The 19,036-nt window shown below is 45.6% G+C and overlaps 4 protein-coding genes across 4 annotated transcripts; 3 read left to right on the top strand and 1 right to left on the bottom strand.

Annotated features, from left to right (window-relative positions):
* Positions 1-508: 508 nt before the first annotated feature.
* Positions 509-1,556, top strand: RhiXN_05639 (pectate lyase; the record flags this gene model as incomplete). The annotated part of the gene is made up of 6 exons (XM_043325455.1): positions 509-698; positions 754-856; positions 915-1,102; positions 1,165-1,237; positions 1,287-1,493; positions 1,544-1,556. The coding sequence occupies 6 exons, from the start codon at positions 509-511 to the stop codon at positions 1,554-1,556; spliced, it is 774 nt and encodes a 257-aa protein (XP_043180887.1).
* Positions 1,557-7,387: 5,831 nt separating this feature from the next.
* RhiXN_05638 (nonribosomal peptide synthetase) lies at positions 7,388-9,586 on the top strand (the record flags this gene model as incomplete). The annotated part of the gene is made up of 13 exons (XM_043325454.1): positions 7,388-7,437; positions 7,493-7,738; positions 7,801-7,987; positions 8,036-8,268; positions 8,322-8,359; positions 8,426-8,555; positions 8,607-8,658; positions 8,713-8,822; positions 8,879-8,987; positions 9,049-9,172; positions 9,230-9,382; positions 9,440-9,517; positions 9,567-9,586. 13 exons carry the CDS (start codon positions 7,388-7,390, stop codon positions 9,584-9,586), a joined length of 1,530 nt encoding a protein of 509 aa, XP_043180886.1.
* Positions 9,587-10,743: 1,157 nt separating this feature from the next.
* RhiXN_05637 (nonribosomal peptide synthetase) lies at positions 10,744-12,863 on the top strand (the record flags this gene model as incomplete). Its single annotated transcript, XM_043325453.1, has 12 exons — positions 10,744-10,808; positions 10,864-11,115; positions 11,168-11,354; positions 11,409-11,641; positions 11,692-11,729; positions 11,780-11,906; positions 11,956-12,007; positions 12,066-12,175; positions 12,230-12,338; positions 12,388-12,511; positions 12,573-12,725; positions 12,778-12,863. 12 exons carry the CDS (start codon positions 10,744-10,746, stop codon positions 12,861-12,863), a joined length of 1,536 nt encoding a protein of 511 aa, XP_043180885.1.
* Positions 12,864-13,822: 959 nt separating this feature from the next.
* Positions 13,823-18,478, bottom strand: RhiXN_05636 (RNA-dependent RNA polymerase; the record flags this gene model as incomplete). The annotated part of the gene is made up of 15 exons (XM_043325452.1): positions 13,823-14,519; positions 14,576-14,739; positions 14,795-14,893; positions 14,949-14,966; positions 15,022-15,055; positions 15,106-15,178; positions 15,254-15,265; positions 15,308-15,547; positions 15,611-15,975; positions 16,030-16,177; positions 16,237-16,605; positions 16,664-16,714; positions 16,769-16,936; positions 16,985-18,203; positions 18,254-18,478. 15 exons carry the CDS (start codon positions 18,476-18,478, stop codon positions 13,823-13,825), a joined length of 3,882 nt encoding a protein of 1,293 aa, XP_043180884.1.
* Positions 18,479-19,036: the final 558 nt, after the last annotated feature.

The following is a 19,036-nucleotide window of genomic DNA, read 5'->3' as shown; positions in this document are numbered from 1 at the left end:
TTAATATAAAAGTGGTATTGAGTGTTATTTCGTGTATTTATTGTTCACGTCGCAAGTAGCGACCAACATTATCTTTATGTGTGGGTCTATTCCAAGACCCTGTGTCAGTAATCATGGGATACACGCACCTGATAAACAAAGACATACAATACCAGCGTCTTTAAGCATGGAAGAAGTCACTGCTGAATCCGGCTTGGCATCCTAGTAACCGGCAGTACCTCGCCTACACAAATATAATTGGAGCATTATGCACCTGACTTGCTACCGATTGTCATCCATCAGGTGTACCTAGAATTATGACTGTCCCTCGGATCACATGGCTTTGATGTTTGTACTCACCCGGCCCGTAAGCTACGCACAACGATGCGGCGGGCCGCGCTTCCTTCCAGAGAATGCTCAACCGATGCTCAGATTTTCATCTATAAAACTGTGACCAAATAGCCAACTTATCCCCATCATTCGACTGGATTTCGCTCTATCAGCCAAAGCACTCACTCTTGTTCAAAAAATGGTCTCCATCGCGCTCACTGCTATTGCTGCCCTTGCTGGTTTTCTCGCTCAGGGAGCTGTTGCCGTGCCCTCCCCAGTTGCTGATGCTGAGGGCAATTACATCAAACGCGCTGCCAGCTGCACATTCCCATCTCCTCCCAAGACCTCAAGCTTGAGTGCCGCCAAGACTATCACTGGTACCTTTGATGGTATAATAATTAAGTTTCCAGTTTGAGACGAATGCAAAGCTAACTGCGCATATAGGTGGAAATGTCCGCTACGACCGTGGCAAGGGTGCTTGTACTGGCCAAAAGGAAGGTGGAGACAAGGATGCCGTATTTATCCTTGAGTCGGGAGCTACTATTCAGTACGCGTCTTCCCTAGCTTGCTTTCGTATCCAACAACTGATTGGGTGGCTCCCGCAGAAACGTGGTTATTGGTGCTGATCAGGCTGAAGGTATACACTGCCTCGGCCCGTGTACTATCCGCAACGTCTGGTTCGAAGATGTATGTGAAGATGCAATCACCATCAAACAAAGCTCAGGCACTTCCAACATCATTGGTGGTGGTGCCAAGAGCGCTGATGACAAAGTAGTCCAACATAACGGCGGTGGTAGGTTAAGTTTATTCTGAAATGTATGTCACGATACTCACTTTTGTGGATGCCTTGAATAGGACATGTCAAAATTGACTCCTACTGTGTTCAGGACTTCGGAAAGCTCTATCGCTCATGCGGGAACTGCAAGACGTATGTTTGTTTAGTTTGTAATATTTGTCGTACTAACAAACTCTATCAGCCAATACAAGCGCACCGTATCCATCAGCAATATTACCGCGAAGAACGGAAAACTACTTGCTGGCGTAAACTCGAACTACGGGGATGTTGCTACTATCAATACCGGCTCCAACTCCTATAGCAGTCTGAAGTCGGTCTGCGACACTTTCGAGGGTAACAATAGCGGGAAGGAGCCCAAGACACTTACCAAGAACACCAAGAACACTAAGTATGTCAGCGTGAGCTCTGTAATAGCTTTACTGACGCCTTTTTTTTTAGCTGCGCGTTCTAAAGAATTTTAATATGGGTCGATAGCTATTCGCTCTGGAATTTGTATACTTCAGTTTGCTCAAACTTCATGGCCGTACATTCTGTCTTTGTTTTGGTGTACACCTGATAGTTGCCGAAATTCATTTTTATACCTCTATGATGGCTTTCAATTTCACGGCAGAATCTCAAGTAGGAGCTTTCAATGGCGCCCGCCCCCATCTCAATGCGCTTTAGGCTAAGCAGAACAACCCATCAATTGGAAATATGCCATCCCAAACAAAACGGCTAGAGTACTTGACCGGATGGCGAAACACCCGACTCCGAATACTTATTCTATCTATGTACAGTATGTGATTTTGGCCTTGTCACTTATTGATGCGATGAAATTAGTATTATGATACTTATGCTTCTGATTCCTCTATTTTACTTTCCAATTGGAAATACGATGATCATCCCAGGCGTCATCGACCCCGCCGATCCCTTCTTTCTCCATCTCGGGAAGACATGTCGGAACGCGCTTTTCTGGTAACGTGTTTTTGAGTAAAGTGAGTTGGGACATCTCGTTATATTTTGGTAGTAAGAAGCATGTATGAATTACGTTAGCTCAACAGAATTGATTACCCTCTTAATTCAGGTCATCGAATACTCTCTAGAACATCCAACATACCTAGTTCCCCACCCTTACTTTAGTCTTTTATTCTCCTCTAAAAAGAATTTGATCTCGGCTCCGACACGGCCCCGTCTTTTCCTGGCTACTTGGCTGCCGATAATTGTGTTCACTTGGTCCATGCCTCGGGTTGCAGTGCCCATAATATAAATGTATTACATATTCATGACATCCCCATTGATGCATGGCGGCAGCCTTCTCCATGGTATTGCTCAAGCGGAATTGCGGTACTAATTTAGCAAAGTAGCGGGGGTTTGCGTTGTTTTGGATTTTCCATGGTCAACGTACCCAGCCTAGGTCTGAGCGTCTAGATCCCCGTTCCATATGCCTGCAAGGCAGTTTGTGGCTGACTCCCTCGGGACAACATTCTCCGGGTGTGACAGGACCAAAGGAATAGGGTTAGGCGGCTAAGAATGCGATAAGTACGTGCCAATCGAATCCTTTGTACGACTCACAAACTCCGTATCGGCACCGGGGGTAACGAGATACAGCTGGGGAGGGGGGAAGGATGACAAACCCGGTCACCCATTCCCCGCGTGGGCGTTTTTGGAACAGGCTAGATCATGAGATGCCCGAACTCCGAGTCGGGCAACCCATTCATATCATCCACACGAATGGGACTCAGTTTTGAGGCATATGCGCGGAAGTTTTGTTTAGGAGTCCAGAAAAGTAATTTTTGTGTGGGGGAACGAGTGTAATTTCTAAAATCGAGCGCATACGAGCAAATTGAAAGGGAGGTACCCAGTATTTCTTCGATTGGGTCAAAGCGCTGTGGCGAGTAGATCACAAGAAAACAAGAAAGATGTCCGATATGGCGTGCAATATGCGTAGTTAAAAAAAATTCCACTGGTGACCCTACAATGATGCTTCCTCGGGGACAGGAGGTCCGCCTCATAAGTATTCGGCATTCGGATCTTAGTCCTCTGCTCGAGGTGTAGACTCATGGTAAGCCCTCAAAATGTAGGAAATCCGTATGAGGTTCAGATTCTGCCACACATCTGCATCCAAAAGCACAGATCACGGAGTTCGAATGCACATAAGGATAAGCTGGGACGTGAACTCATGGGAACAGCGGTCAGGGTTTGCGGGCACTCCGGGTATAAAGTGCGGCTTTTTGCCTCCAGAAAATTCGCACTCTTGGCGTCCACAGCATGTTTATGATAAAAGCACGACATTTCAACAAATGGGTTATATTTGAACAAATGAATCACAGCCTCGAAACAATCAAACCGCCGACAGTTCACGTTGGGCGTGGCCCTTGCCAGTTTTAAACCTGGGGAGATCTCCAAAACGCTGCAGAGTACCAGTGTTCAGATTCTAGAACCTGCTCGTTTGGGTCGAACAGGCCCGAAACACTCCGGAGCGCTTCCAAAAACCATGCAAAAAGGCTCCAGAGTGCTCGCTTACCTTTACGAGTCAGTGAGTACTCCGGAGTTGTCGGTCCCCGTAGAGATAAGGGCGCTACAGCTGCATAAATTAGTGTCCCGCGCCGAGCGCTTAAGCGTTGTCTTAGCAACTCTCTGCCTCAATTCATCAGTTGTTGTATCTGTGAATGGTGTTTGTTCCTGACTTCTGTAGGCCGTGTTAGAATAAGGCCATTGTATTTTCTGGAATTTATTCTTTGTGCTTTGGTGCTTATTTTCTCACGGACTATTCATACTTCAGGATTGAACCAAGTTTCTGTCCGCGATTCACTTGCTGTCATAGGCCTAAAAATGTCTTCTAGCTGGTCAAGAAAGACTCTTTTTATGATTTTCTTCTGTCTTTTATGTGCCTGCGGGCATCTAGCAGCTGCTCAGGTGCCCGCGCTCGACGCCCAAACCCCCAGTTGGTTCGTACACTTAGATAAAACGGGGCGAATGTAAACTTGTCTTATCCGTCTTCCTCTTCTTAGCCCACGGAATGGAGCAAACCCAAGAGTAGATTGCGAAAAGCATAGATCCGGAGATTACTTTACAATGGATGTGAGTTACAAAATAATACCCCAACGATTCTCTTCACAAACTCTTTCAGCAAATTACACCTATATTTCAAATCATACATCCACGCGCGGAGATTACGGCCGCCAACTCGACAAATCCCGCCAATGTGTCCAGCACAGGAAATAGTTCCTCGGCTGAGACCGTGTCTATTATCATTGCAACCGTTGGCCTCGTGTTTGTAGGGTTTCTGTTATATTTTGCATGGCAGTGTATAGGGTGCATTCGCGGCTCTCGGTCTGGCAAGCCAGTCTTCGGATACGTAGGAGTGTGATTTGGCTTATGATGGCGTGGGACCTGGGTCAAGTAGTGTGTTAGCTTGCGCATAATTGCTCCCGATGTTGACTTCTTACAGTCCATAGTTATATATTTCAATAGCAGATGACACAACGGGACCAGATATTTATTGTCCTCCTTTCACCATTGATTCAGTGCTCCAGGAACAAAACGTATGGGGATAAGCTCCCTGAGAAATCTCCTTGGTTGATATTCACGTAGCGTTTTGACTCTCTCCCTACTGCATTTTTTCTCGGTAGGCCGAGTATCGTATATCAGGGATGCTGGGAAAGATTCCAACAATCTATAAATATATGAACACCGACGTCCTTCGTTTCCTCGCAGTGCACGCAGCAGCCTTCTAGTGCATCATATCGCTTAGCATAGGTTACAACACTCATGCGCAGCTACTCTGTTATCTTAGCTTTCAGAGTTTGATGGGTATATCAAATCCAAGAATAACATTATCCCCCTAAACGGTCGCTGTACTTGCATCAAATATACCAAACGCCTGAAAATACCATTTACTACTCGATTATTACCCAGGACTAGGACACCAAGAATCAGCTAGGTTATACTTCTATCGATAACATGAGTCATGACTGTTTACTAAGTACTCATCTGAGCTCAGTCAGCCATACTCCCAGCATCATTCCATGGCCTTGCAGGCGCTCCGTTAGAGCCGGCGTGTCATGATGAAATTCATAAGTTTTTGTGGAATATCAAGTATTACTACGCTCTAGATCAAGCACTCATCTATTATAGGGGCGAATGCGCCGCAGTCAAGCATTCCAAAGGAGTTTAATCTACGAAAATGCAATCAAGGGCTAAACCCTCACTTGAATCTATATCGTTCTGACTGCGATTCCACGTTGTTCCTAGTTCTGGCCAAGTAGGTTATCCGTCCAGGATAAAGAGAGGAAAACTTCCATAGAAGTCCGTCTCAGTTGCATATACACCTGTTTCTGTTGTTAATAGGCTAAATTGATGGAATTCTTTATATATGGTGTGATGGCGTTAGCGGAAGGCGACATGGTCGAATCCTCTGCAATAATGTGTGGGTAAGGCTATTGGACGGCGGACTTGAAGCTTCCATGTGGATTCCATCCTATGGTCATGTGAATAAATATAGTATAAGAGCTCTGTGCTGATAGTTTGTAAGAGCTCGTCGCAGTAGGAATTGTACGCATTCTGTTTAAATATAGCTGATGCCAAATAACTGTAATCCGCAAACACTCTCAAGTTTTAGTTGGAATTTTATTTAAAGCAGTTTACTGATGAAGCGGTACGTTTAAGGATGGTATCGGTGGCCGTGCCGAAAGGTTATTCGAGATCTGCCCCAAAGCTCCGTTGAAGGGAAGATGAATAAGACGGGGCGATAGCAAGTACGCCCATCAAATGATTGACTTGTCCGAGCCAATTCATCGGTCTTCTTATCGAACTAAGGGGCCAGATAGGCACTTGGCGTCCCTCGACTGTGTGATAGGGCATTACACATCCCGCGGCATGATCTCGAACCGATCGTTTCAGGGTTTAGCAAGCCGTTCGGCATATCGAGGAGTCATGGATGTACAGTCGACGCCCTCTCCATGCTCGTTGATGGGCTCCAATTCAAATGCACGTTTCTAGGAAAAGAAGGGGGTGTTTTTTGCTTAATCAGTAGATTAATAATCAGCTGCTTTCTTGTTTCTGAGGGGCTGCACACGAGCAAACGGTACAAAGAGATGCATTGCTTAAGACACATAATCTATATGCGTATTAATTGCAAGGAGGGACTAAAGGAGCGACATTGTTACGAGATCAGACACAAAAGTTTGCAAACCAAATTATTCGACTAAAGCCTAGCCTGAGCAAACATATCGCGAAGTTCACGCTCGGGGTCCTCCGGGGGCAAAATCTGCTGCTGGAATGTGAGGCGCTGGCGCTTGGGGCTCTCTTCGGACATGATTGGGCTTTTACGGAAGTTGATTAACACCCAATGCATTGATGTCGACTGGATTGCGAAGCATATACTCACTAGTGATATCTAAAAAAAGACGCAAAAAAGAGAGAAAATTAAAGAGACAAAGCAATTGTGGTGGCAAGATTGAGACATGTATTCACAAGAGCTCTGCTTAAATACAGGAAAGTGTAATTTTTTTCGCTGAACCCAGAGGCTGTCGGTTATTGTGCCTAATGGGGATAGTGGCTGTGGCACAAAAACAGTTAGAAAGCAAAGTCATGAAATTGCGAACCCGTTTGTCAGCTAGAAACCGAAACACGAGCATCCGGAGGGAGAGCATGGAGAGGGCGTCGACTGTATTGCAATCAGCGCAGGTCCTGTGCTTTGTGCTCGGTTGGGAAAGTATAGCGTGTATCAGCTAACTTATCGCCGGGATACTTAAAAAAAGGAACGGGACCAGATATCAGGGGTATGCGGCATCCGATAGGTGAATCATGAATACTGTGCAATGTCCCCGAATGATGCACCGGAGCCGAATCCATGAGTTATATCGTATGTCGGACGGAATGAAAGATGGCCGAGGCTAAGGGCGCTCCAGCTTGAGGTCATGTCGCCAGCCCGGGTTTGTGGTCAGCCTAACCGCGTATGATGACACAACCTCTTGACTGATGCTTGCCGTGAAGTTAATTGAGCCGCAAGAGGCGGAGTACCCCATTGCGTGGTTCTACTATCAAGGCCCTTCTGCACTGCGGAAGAAGATTTCTGATTGGCTATAGCCTGAGGGTCAACCGGGGAAAATCCATTATTGAGGTTTGTAGCACAATCGCAGCACAGGAATTGTCCCAAACTTCATAAGTGGTATAAATAGGAGAGTCAGTGAGAGAGATGTATCTCAGTGCAGCCTAGCAGCCCAGCACATCTCCCCGGTCTCACTAATCTTTCCCGATCGGCACACCTTGTCACAGTACATATCCCTCTCACATATTCATATGAACTCAAACAAGCAGCTGAACTTGGCCGAGGACGGCTCAAGCTCCGAGTAAGTTACACGCATTTATTTATCGTTTAGTCAATTATATTTATGTCGTTGTTAGGGTTATACACTTAGATACTACCGTGTCGCCTACTCCTCTGAAGACGGAGAGTGATGTATCACAACCTGTTGACTTGTCTGCTGTTGCAGTGATGCTTCAGAATGACAATAAGCCGTCGATCCAGGATATAGAAAAATCAACCAACGAAAAGCCTTCAGCCGTTTCAGCCCCAGCGCCCAAACCCAAACCGCGATTTGTGCCTGCTTCGCGTTGGATTCGATTTCAACTATGGTTCAATACATATAGGTATGACACAACAGTAAATAAATTGGGCCATGAAGCTAATTTGATTCGTCGCGTTTAACTAGAAAATTCTTTACCTTCATTATCTTGTTTGAATTGGCTGGGATGATTACTGCTGGACTTGGCCACTTCCCTTATGCACACGAGAATACGGGAGGTATTGTCATTGGCAACATTTTAGCCGGGGTAGTTGTACGCAACGAATTATTTGGCCGACTTTTGTACTTGATCGTGAATACGTTCTTTGCTAAGGTAAACAGTTTTTCTTTTTCCCACAACTTAGGCTGAACCAAGTCACAGTGGACACCGCTCTGGTTCCGATTGGCATGCACCTCGGTTTTGCAGCATCTTGGGGGTATCCACTCGGGCTGCTCAGTCTCGGCCGTTGGATGGCTGATATACAACCTTGTCAACCTGTTCCGAGATCATAAAGATATTGCCGTGGGGGTACTCGTGATGGGTGTCATTGTGTGTGTAGTAATTGTGTTTACGTGCATCAGTGCTGTCCCTTGGGTCCGCAATACCCACCACAAGTGCGATATATCATTTCTTTCCTTAGCATTTAGATTGACCCTTCCAAATATAGTGTCTTCGAACGTAATCATAGGTTCTTTGGTTGGGCAGGTGAGATAACATAATAGTGATTTTGAAGAAGTACGTCACTAACTCCAGTACATCGTTCTTCTTCAGCCGTGATTGTTACTTGGATTTATATTATTCTGGAGAACGGATATCGCAACTCGCGGAGTAGCTTCGCCGCCAATAGCTACGCCTTTGCTCACCACCAGGAACTATGGCTCTCAATATTCATGGCGATTGCGTAAGTGAACTATATCCCTAATAGTTTGACCTGATTCTCACCTTGACACAGAGTTATTCTCCCTTGGACCTACACAAGAAAAGTTCCAATTCACGTTGAGATTGTGAGTAGTCCTGAAACAGTGGATGTTCATAGGTACTGACTAGGTCCCGGACAGCCTTCCCCCAAGGTTGCCGTCCTTCGTTTTGATCGTGGGTTGCAGCAAGGACTCCTGGGTCGTATTTCACGTACCGCGGTTCTCGAGTATCACGCGTTTGGAACAATTAGGTACGAATATATTAATAAGCTTGGCTATTGAGTGTCTAAGACGGTCTCGTTTTTAGTGAAGGCAAAGATGCTAAGCACCATTACATGGTGTGTGGTGTGCAGGGTGACTTTACGCGTAGCCTAGTCAACGATATGCCTACGCATATATGGACACGAGAGGTTAAGGTATGTTTCTAACACTTTGATTTCAAGTATGCCTTTGATTCTTACCGAAGCGGTCATAAAGTTTGCTGGGGTTGGAAACACATCAACTCTCTACCGTCGCGGAATTAGAATTTGTACCGGAACCGGAATTGGTGCAGCGTTGTCTACTTGCCTACAGTCTGATCAGTGGTTCCTTATCTGGATAGGTATGTATTCGCTTAAGTGTGTCTGCTTCTACAATTGTTAAATAGCCACATCAATAGGTTCCGATGTGCTCAAAACCTTTGGGCCCACTATTGCCGAACTCATAGAACGGGGAGTTGGAGATCGTGCCATTCTTTGGGATACTAAAAAGCTTGGACGGCCGAAGACGATGGAGCTTTTGGCCGAGCAGTTTTACAAGTGGAACGCAGAGGGTCTGTAGTAAAAAAGCTTCATAAAAAGGACCAGCTACTGACTGAGATCATGTATAGTCGTAATGATCACGTCTAATTGGGACGGAAACCAGGAAATGATGCAAGGATGTATGCAAAGAGGGATCCCAGCTTTCGGTAGGCGGTCTCAATCGAGAATTCTGGCCCCATACTGACCGATCTACAGGTACATTGTGGGATTTCTAAGAAAAGCTGGGGTTTTTGGGGCTAAGAGTTTATATTATATTTTAGAGCGAATAATTCGTATTTAGATCGCTTGTTTGTGTTTACCAATCACGATATGGACATTTATTCTATGTATCTCCACAAGTTTTAGTTCAATCATTTACACATAGCTATCGAAATTCTACCTCAATCAAACCAACAGAGTGACCAAAATACTATCTTAAGTAATAAATGTTGAGACTAAATAGCGAATCGACCATGATTCAGAAGGTCTAGACATCCAGATACCCAGGCCGACGAATTCAATCTAGCTATATAGTTATCTGTCTTTAATATAAGGTCGCAAATTAACGTATCCACAACAGCGTCTACCGAATGGTGTAGACGAACTAATGAAAATCGCCTTACCAGTAGGGCTAAAGGAAATAATGACAGTCGTTTATAAGAAGTGTTCTGTTGGTTTAGGAGACTTCCTGTGACTAGTTGCTCGGAACAAAAGCGTCATAGTCATGAACGACCCGGCTATCGTGACAGATGGACACCTGCTCGCGGATGTCGTTCTCCGATTTTGTCTCGATCACGTGGATCTATAGAGGTGACTTGAGTCACGTGGATGCATCAGCCTTACTTGGCCAATCATGGGTACTGCCACACTGCCACAGCCAGCCTGATCTATGTATCGGTATCCATAGACGTGATTCAGACTTGGCTACCTTGTCTTTTTTCATTATAAACTATATAAAAAATGCAGTACTGGACCTCATCAACTCACTTGTTATCTTTCATTCTTGTTCAAACTGGCTCTGGACCTGCCCTTCGAGATATCTTCGTTGTGCGTGACAGTTCCGACGTGGGTCTACTTGTTGCCGGACTGATGGGCTTTCAGTAATAAACCGAGCATGAATCTATTCAACCACTGTTAATTGCCCCGAAATGCCGCTGCGGTACGACCTATCCCACCCTATTTGACGTCTCTAGCTCCGTATCACTATCAACTTGGGGTGGATCAACACAACGGCTATTAGCGACTGGGCGGAACTTCGGTTCTATTTCCTATGCTCCCTCTTATCTACGTCTATATAGACCGCTTGTAGATTCTCAAGCGACGCACCGATTCCTAGTTCTGAACCTTCGGCAGGGTGGTATTCGCAGGCGATTCGAACTTGTTCAGTATCACTATGAGTACTAACTCGAGTAGTCCCGACCTCAGCAATATAGAAGCAGGCTTTGGCGAGCCCGCTTTGTAAGTATACAGTTTGTTGTACGTTGGCTTAGAGCTAATAATTGAAACTACAAAGTGACAGCAAAGACGATACTTTAGTTGTAACAACCCCTGCTTCAGGAGGTTCACCCAAGTCGAATACTCTTGATCTTGGTATTGTTTCCGATTTACTCAAGCACCAAGGCCAGCAAGCTGCCTATACTTTCGAAGAGAAAGGAAAGTGGCGCGATGATACTCCCAAGCTACCGTATCAGCTAAAGCACAAGCGAAATACGTTCAAGCCAGCTGGGAGCTGGATTCGGTTTCAGCTATGGTTCAATACATACAGGTACGATAGCTTTTCTTACTCAGTAATTAATTGAAAGCTGACTTTAGTGTAGAAAGTTCTGGGTATTTATTGTATCTCTCGAGCTGGCTGGCATGATTGCCGCTGGGGCCGGGAAATTTCCGTACGCCCACAGCAATACGGGTGGAATCGTAATCGGGAACATTCTCGCCGGAGTTGTAGTTCGAAATGAACTATTTGGGCGACTCTTGTATTTATTGGTCAACGCACTCTTCGCTAAGGTAATTAAACATTCATGAGATCCTGGAGCGCGTCTGCTTACTGAAGGTATCCAGTGGACTCCCTTATGGTGGCGGTTGTGCTGCTCATCCGTACTCCAACATCTTGGGGGGATTCATTCCGGTTGTTCCGTCTCCGCGATTGGGTGGCTTATATACAATTTAGTGGAACTGTTTAAAAACCGGTCTGCAGTTGCTCCAGCGGTTCTAGCTATGGGAGCTACTGTTTTGGTTACAGTTGCATTTACTGCGGTCGCTGCGACACCTTGGATAAGAAACACACATCACAAGTATGTTTCCCATGTTCGGATAACGATACTTTCGCTGAATCTCTTCTCAGTATTTTCGAACGCAATCACAGGTTCCTGGGGTGGTTGTGTAGGTCTCACTAAGTTACATTGAATTGTTTAGTCTAATTGCCCTCGTAGCCGTGACTGTTACCTGGGTGTACATTATTATCGACAACGGATATCGCAACTCACGAGTCTGGGGAATCTACAGTTATTCATTTGCTCACCACCAGGAGCTCTGGTTATCGATTTTCATGGCTTTGGCGTAGGATTATTCGCTAATTTCTGGTGCCCTAAGCTCACGATTCACTCAGTGTAGCATTACCTTGGACGTATACACGCAAGGTCCCGGTCCATATCGAGATCGTAAGTACCGGGATATTTCATTAAAACGTGCGCTTCATGACGTGATATATCTGCATAGCCATCACAAAAAGTCGCGATCATACGATTCGAGCGTGGAATGCAACAAGGCCTATTGGGACGTATCTCTCGTACCGCGATCTGGGAGTATCACACGTTTGGTATTATCAGGTATTATGACCAGAGAATGCAAAATCAATCGATCAACTTATTTTCACCTTATAGCGCAAGCCCCTATTCAAACTACCATTACATGATTTGCGGCGTCCAAGGTGATTTCACTCGCCAGTTAGTTGTCGATAGACCAACCCATTTGTGGACCCGAGAAGTGAAGGTAATCAAAACACCAAGTAGCGAAACCTGCGTATTGACTGTTGCTACAGTTCGCAGGCGTTGGAAATACATCGACATTGTATAAACGCGGAATCAGAATATGCACTGGTACTGGAATTGGGGCTGCGCTCTCAACATGCTTGCAGTCTGACCAATGGTTTTTGATTTGGATTGGTAAGAACAAACCTATCATTTCCCACTTGGCTGGGGTCACCCATATAACTTGGTTTAATAGGCTCGGATGCCAATGCAACGCTCGGTCCGACTATTATGGGGTTGATTGAACGTGGGGTTGGGCATCGCGCGATTATGTGGGATACAAAGAAATTCGGGCGTCCTAATACTATGGAATTGCTGGCTGAAACATTTTCTTTATGGAAAGCTGAGGGTATGTGAAACTTTACAAAACTATCGCATACAAACTGACCTAGTTGATAAAGTCGTTTTCATCACGTCAAATTGGCAAGGGAATCAAGAAATGATGCAAGGCTGCAAGATGCGTGGGATACCAGCTTTCGGTGAGTAGGCTATTTACTCACAAAGGGTAGTCATGATTTACCTCTTCAAACAGGCACATTGTGGGACTTTTAGTTTTAAAATTGGGATATATAGCCTGAAATCGATGGTTGGTAATATCAATCTGGATCAACGTGATTTTTCGTTTTATCGGATCTTGTTCGTACGGTCATCTAACGGTCGCCGGTTCATTCACTTAAACATCTCTAACCACAGCCTTTGTAATGCTCTGTAGTCTAAACTTTAATTTTCTTGGTTCTTGAATTGAGGAACGTATCTATAAATTGTCAAGAGTCCCAAAAGTCAGGAAGAGGGGTCTTGCGTTTTGTGCACAAAGTAACAGATTTGGCTTATAAATATCATTATGTTTTTATAGCCTCCCATGCTTCTACGATGTATTTGCTCTCTTGAAGGCCACAAGTGGAATGAGTCTAATTCATACAAGGATGTTGTTTTAGGCTACAAGTCTTAGTTAGCTCGCCGAAATCTCCACAAGAACAATCAATGCGTCTATTTTAACAAGGCACTAGCAGTTGGATTATAAGTCTAAAGTATGAGATAGTCACCCAGCGCTACTTCTACGAAGATTGAAACAAGCCCTTCAACATTCAAACCATAACGATGGACTAATTTCTAAAACACGCTGGCTTCGATACCTCAATTGAAACCAGTGTAATATATGATATCACTCACCGCGTCAGAATGAGATGTTTCCGGTAGCAATAATTCTATATCCAGTCTTACGACCCCCACTCGAGCGTGTAGTTTGCCCTTTACTACTGAAACTTGGGTTTTGAACATCAATATGGTTATCGCAGCTAAAGCTGCTACTACTTCCGCCAAGGCTCCTTCTGCCATTATTCCACCCCCCTTGCTGTCGAACCCGATCTTTGTTGCGTCCGGTATTCAGTTGACCATCGCCTTTTTCTATCGACATCCGATTTAGCATTTAACCAATCCAGCGCCGCTTTACGAGCCTTTACCTTTGGTCTTTTCTTCGACGTCTTCCGGAATTTCGTCGGCCCAGTCATTCCAATTGTCATAATCTGGGAGAGGGTAATCTTCGTCCAGTTTGGGGCGCCCGGAAGGAGTAGATTCAAAAGGAGGGATGATTGGGCTAATCTGAGGCATAAATCGTTCATCAATAGCTTGTAATGCATCGAGAACCGAACCCAATGCAAGCCAACTGAAGCTGAACGTCCCAAAGGTCTCGTCACCAAGTTTACTAGTGAGCAGGTACGCCTTCCAGGCGCGACCTAGCCAGACATAATTAGTTTCAGCTTCTGTTGCTTTGAGTTGATGTCGCATGGTGTTGGCGAGGTTGTGGGTAAGGCTCTTCATCCGTTTGATCAGGTCTGACTTTGAATTTACTTCGAGATTAGTGCCCAGCATGACCTCGATTTCGGATACCCGCTCGGCAGACTCGCTGGAGATTGTATGCGCCACGCATATATGGTTGAGCTCGGATGTATAACGCAGTATCAAGGATTGAATAAATGCGATGGTGGCAGGGCTACTAAAAGTCGTCTTGATTTCGTCCTTGTATTTGGCAACATGGCTGGCGATGCATTTCTGTATTACATTTGGCACCTGCTGTTGGATTTCTGATTCTCGGGCGGGATTTCCTGAAGGTAGCTCAACTGCACGAAATAGCTTTCCAAGCACGCTACAACAGTATACGTAAGCTAGAGGGACGGGTTCATTTAAGAAGTGAATACGAACCTGTCGCATTCGTAATACCGGCCATCAGTAGGGTCACGTCCATGGCCAGCTTGCCAGTCAGGCTTCAGACCCATTCCAGTATCTTCGTTGATATGCTTGTCATATTTGGCTTTTCGGATCTCGTGGTTCGCCACATAGTAGCCATTTTTCACAAAATCAACAGCCTGATTGGAGCACAGTCAATTTTAAAAAAGACTTCGTATGTTCTTTGGTGCACACCTTGGAATGCAACTCCGCATTAATCAGGCAATTCTCGTCCCGAGCACGCATCTCAGAGGTTGAAGCAATAACGAGGTGGTTGGTGGCAATCATGCCAAGCTACACGGTCTATAATCAATAACTACGTGATTATAATTGAATACAAGTCACGTACCGCATCATGACAGATGTACTACATACGCCCGGAATCATAAGTACATGTATCAGTCAGGGGGAACGCGACTGACCTCAACCATAAAATCGGCGACATCATTAATGGTACTGTGGACATGATTAACCAAGATATCGTCGCGTCCAGTTTAGAAACTAACCTAGGGCGGCCAATCTTCTTTGGGTTAGGATTGTCGTAATTGGCTGGGCTGTATCTATAACGGGGGATAAGTTCTGGTAGTGGTATCAAATTGTAAAGATCCTGATTGCTGGTTAGTGAGTGAAGATGAATAAACCAAGTCAACATACTCCATCTATACACTGGTTTCAGAAGTCGGTTCAAGTAATATTAAATGTACTTACCAAGGTCACCGCCACCCAACATACTAGGAATGGAGCGGACCCCTCTAGTGGAGAAAACAACAATATTGGGTAAGTTGTTGCCTTCTCCGTAAAAGGGCGAATCGGTGGGCGGTTTTCCGATCGCCCAAACTACCTGCGCGTCACCTGGGTGTATGACCGGGCTCCGGGTGACTAGATAGCGTCCCTCTAGATATCGCACATCCGCCATTCCGCTATTGTGATCGACATGCTGGATGCAAGCTAGAGTTTAAGCAATAAGTGTATCTCAGCTGGGTAAAGCAACCATTATGCGCAATCGCTTACCGTATATTTGACGTGGTCGTAAGTAATCATCTTCGTCGCAAACGCCGACAAGGGTATAGCTATCCGGGACCTTTATCCTCGCCTTGTGTTTGAGATCGCGCTTGATATGGAAGAGAGTGGCGTTCAAAAGTTTATGTATACCTGAGGTGCGAAATTCTGGCAGATCGAGCGCTATATTCAGACGGGACAGTCGGCGGAATGTACTAGCCAGGTGGAAAGGAGCTCCTAGCTGATTTGCATAGAGTTGCTGGGCTACTCCGTCTAGGGTGGACATGTCGGACGTTGTCCGAGCCAAGCTATCTTTCATCAGCTTTACAAAGACTTCATCTTCCACGCCACCGCTCCAGAGTAGTACTATGAGCGGCCTACATAGTGACCGTTGTCAACTTTGCATTTAGATCATCTACGAAGATGCATACCTATTCAGAAAACAAGGGCTGAAAGTCGTGAATGCACGAGCGATTTCCAAAGAGAGCTCATGCTCAGCATCGAATTTGATCATCGAAGGGCGCAGGCATAACATTCGACCCTCCAATTTGGGGTCAAGTCGAACCATGCCTTTACTTCCTAAAAATCCCGATAGCAGCGTTAGATGTATCCATAAAAAAGAGCTTAAGGGAACCGACCTCCGATTCTAATCTGGAATGCAGAAGGGGGCTGAACGTCTTGGAGAAAAGCCTGACGATCAGCAGGCATATTTTCCACTAAACTAGCCCAAACATCCTTTGCGAGCTCCCGACTAATAGTTGCACAGCCGTCCGAAAATATCCTTTTACGTGACGCTTGGAGTTCTGGAATTTGCTTGATTTCCGACTCCTTGAGCACAACCGATGGACTGGTCGCGGAAAACGCCTGGCTCATGCGGGCGCCGTAGCGTGATGGGGAATCGATAACTCGGTCAAAATTGCCCAAGCTCTGACGGATGTATTCGCCATTGATAGTTTGGCCTTCCCATTCAAAGGGTGCAATGTAAAAGCATGCATTTTCACGGAAACCTATAGTTATTTGAATATGTTAGTTCTGTGCGCTTATATAAGCTCACAGCCTGCTTACCAGATTGGCTGTATCCGAGTAGTTCATAGCGTCGATTACAAACCAATATTTCTATGATTGATGCCTGAGTGAGAGCAAGGATTGAAAAACCGAAATCGTGCTTACCGTTTTTGAGAAACTGGCCAACTCTCTTTTGGGTAAATGCCAAAGTGTCAACTTCATACTCGAAGCGAGTTCTTTCGTCCGCTTCGTCAGTGAAAGCGACCCTTATGAAATGCGTCTCGTATCCGGGGTACCGACGTATGACCCGGTTCGATTGTTCTTCCAAGGGCCCTGAGTGGCAGGTTAGCTTGCATATCAACCACGCAGCAAAAGACAAACCGTTGAGGTGCACAGCGGTGGGGGTAATCTTTAAATGGTAGCACATAAAATTGGAATTTGATATTTTAATCCGTTCCAAGGGCATCGACTGGGTGTTTCGGCTGATGTGATCGCTGAATTCCTTGACGACGTCCTTGTCCTCGAAATCGTTGAAAGTCCTCCGAGCACCAGCGCCTTGAATTTCAGCCCTAAAAGTTCGAAGTGCATCCGCGGCTTGACCCTTTGATTGTTTGGCCAACGCTTCTATGATCGGTTTGATCGCCATGATCTCTGTTGGCACGAGCACTCCATTACGGAAGAGGGCCTCGACCTGAAAGGCAACCTCCCAGTCCAAGGAACCTCCCTGAGACCAATTTTCGACAGAGGCGATATTACGAGGAGAGTAGACGTCTAGTTTTCTAAAGCTGAGTGGGGGATCTATTGCTGGTTCGACGAGCCCAGCCATCTTGCACAACTGTGCGTCGGGAGCTGGGCTGTCCACGTGAAAGGTGAGCTTAATCCACCGAGAGGTATATGGTGCAACTCGTCCATGGCGATCGTCAAGAGCAGACAGTCGATCCCGGCACCGTCGTGCATCGACTCTTCCATTCCCGGTCATCGGTCGAGCGATATTACCAAGCTCAAACTGTGGGTTTTGCGAAAGCGAAAGAAACATATATCGGTTTCCGAAGTCGGTTCCTAGAGCTACATAGTTGACATTCTGTATCGCGATAGCGATGCTTGACTCTGTTGAGTCGTGGTGTGAGCCTCCAATACTAATTCGCATTGATTTTTCGTCATCTTCAAATTTGAAATAGCCTGTTTCTTCAATAAGGGAGCGCGAGTACTCGACGGAGAAGTTCCAGTTGCGTAGGACTCCAAATTCCAGTGTTTCTAGGCGTAAGTGCTGTCCGAGAACCGAAAGCCGGTGGTGGAGTTTGCGAAGGTATTTGATATTTGGCGGGCGCACCTCCCTCTTTTCAAATTGAGGAGGCTTTGCTCGATTCAGGTTCATAACATGTCGATTAGGCCGACCTGGTGTCTTGGAGAAGGCATTAGACCGACTGGCTTGCCGGGGAGACGTAGAGCCGCTTGATTGGGGTGATCGTCCGTTAGACCTGGAGGCTACTTCCGATGAAGAACTAGTTGATTGCCCGAAGTGTGACTCTGGCACATTGGCTGGCTTTTCGAGCAAGAATTCCACAGTTTCAGAACCAAACATGATCGGCTCTGTTTTGAGCTTTTGCTCATCTTAGCGCAGGAACTATTTAAACAGATATCCTGACTTACTTTGGCCATGAACATTTCCTTTGCTTTCTCGTCTGTAAACCGAAGCGATCCATAACCGTAGTGCTTCTTATTCAAAGTTGGGTTGCTGAGAACATCCATATGAATCGAAGGTCGAGAGACACCCGTGGCTTCGCTAAGGGCGTTGGCAATAAATTTGTCAATAGCATCCGAAAAAGCACTTTTTGCGACGTTGGGAGGAAGGCGATGAAAGTATAGTGTATGCATTGTAAAGCTTGTTTTTGTGAGAGGTCACCCAGGAACGTAGAGGTCGGGTTGAGGGTCGTGGCACGATCAATAGCCACCTGATCATCCTGGAGGTCGTTACATTACAGTCACGTGTTGAAGTGGCTACTGTGCCGTGATGTCTGGCTCTAGAATGTTCTCAGTCGTTCAAAGTGAGCTATTTTTTAATTGAGATGATCGCTCCCCGTGTATACCCAGCTTTATCAAAACTCGGTCGGGTCCTTTGGGATATAACAAACGATTAAGGAGAGACAACAGTTTGATAAGGTTATTCAATTGAACGAAAGCTTTAATTGATCAAGCTTCCGTGACTAAGTTGATTGTAGTTTATTTCATCTTTGAAGCACAGTAGTTCAGAATCCTCAAGCGTTTTATCACACCCCTGCTGAGCACTAGAAATCCCATCTCAGATATATGTTCGCTTCAAAATTAAGCTCCGCCGCCCTGGCTTTTATCTCTGCCACGCACAAGCAAGGAAGCTTGTGTTGGCGCACATAGTAAAGGGTCGTCCATTTTTTGAAATACGGGCACAGAATTAAA

This window comes from Rhizoctonia solani, chromosome 6, assembly GCF_016906535.1.
Source record: "Rhizoctonia solani chromosome 6, complete sequence".
Taxonomy (NCBI): domain Eukaryota; kingdom Fungi; phylum Basidiomycota; class Agaricomycetes; order Cantharellales; family Ceratobasidiaceae; genus Rhizoctonia; species Rhizoctonia solani.
Note: the sequence above shows the minus strand (reverse complement) of the source record. Positions and strands in the feature narration are given on the sequence as shown.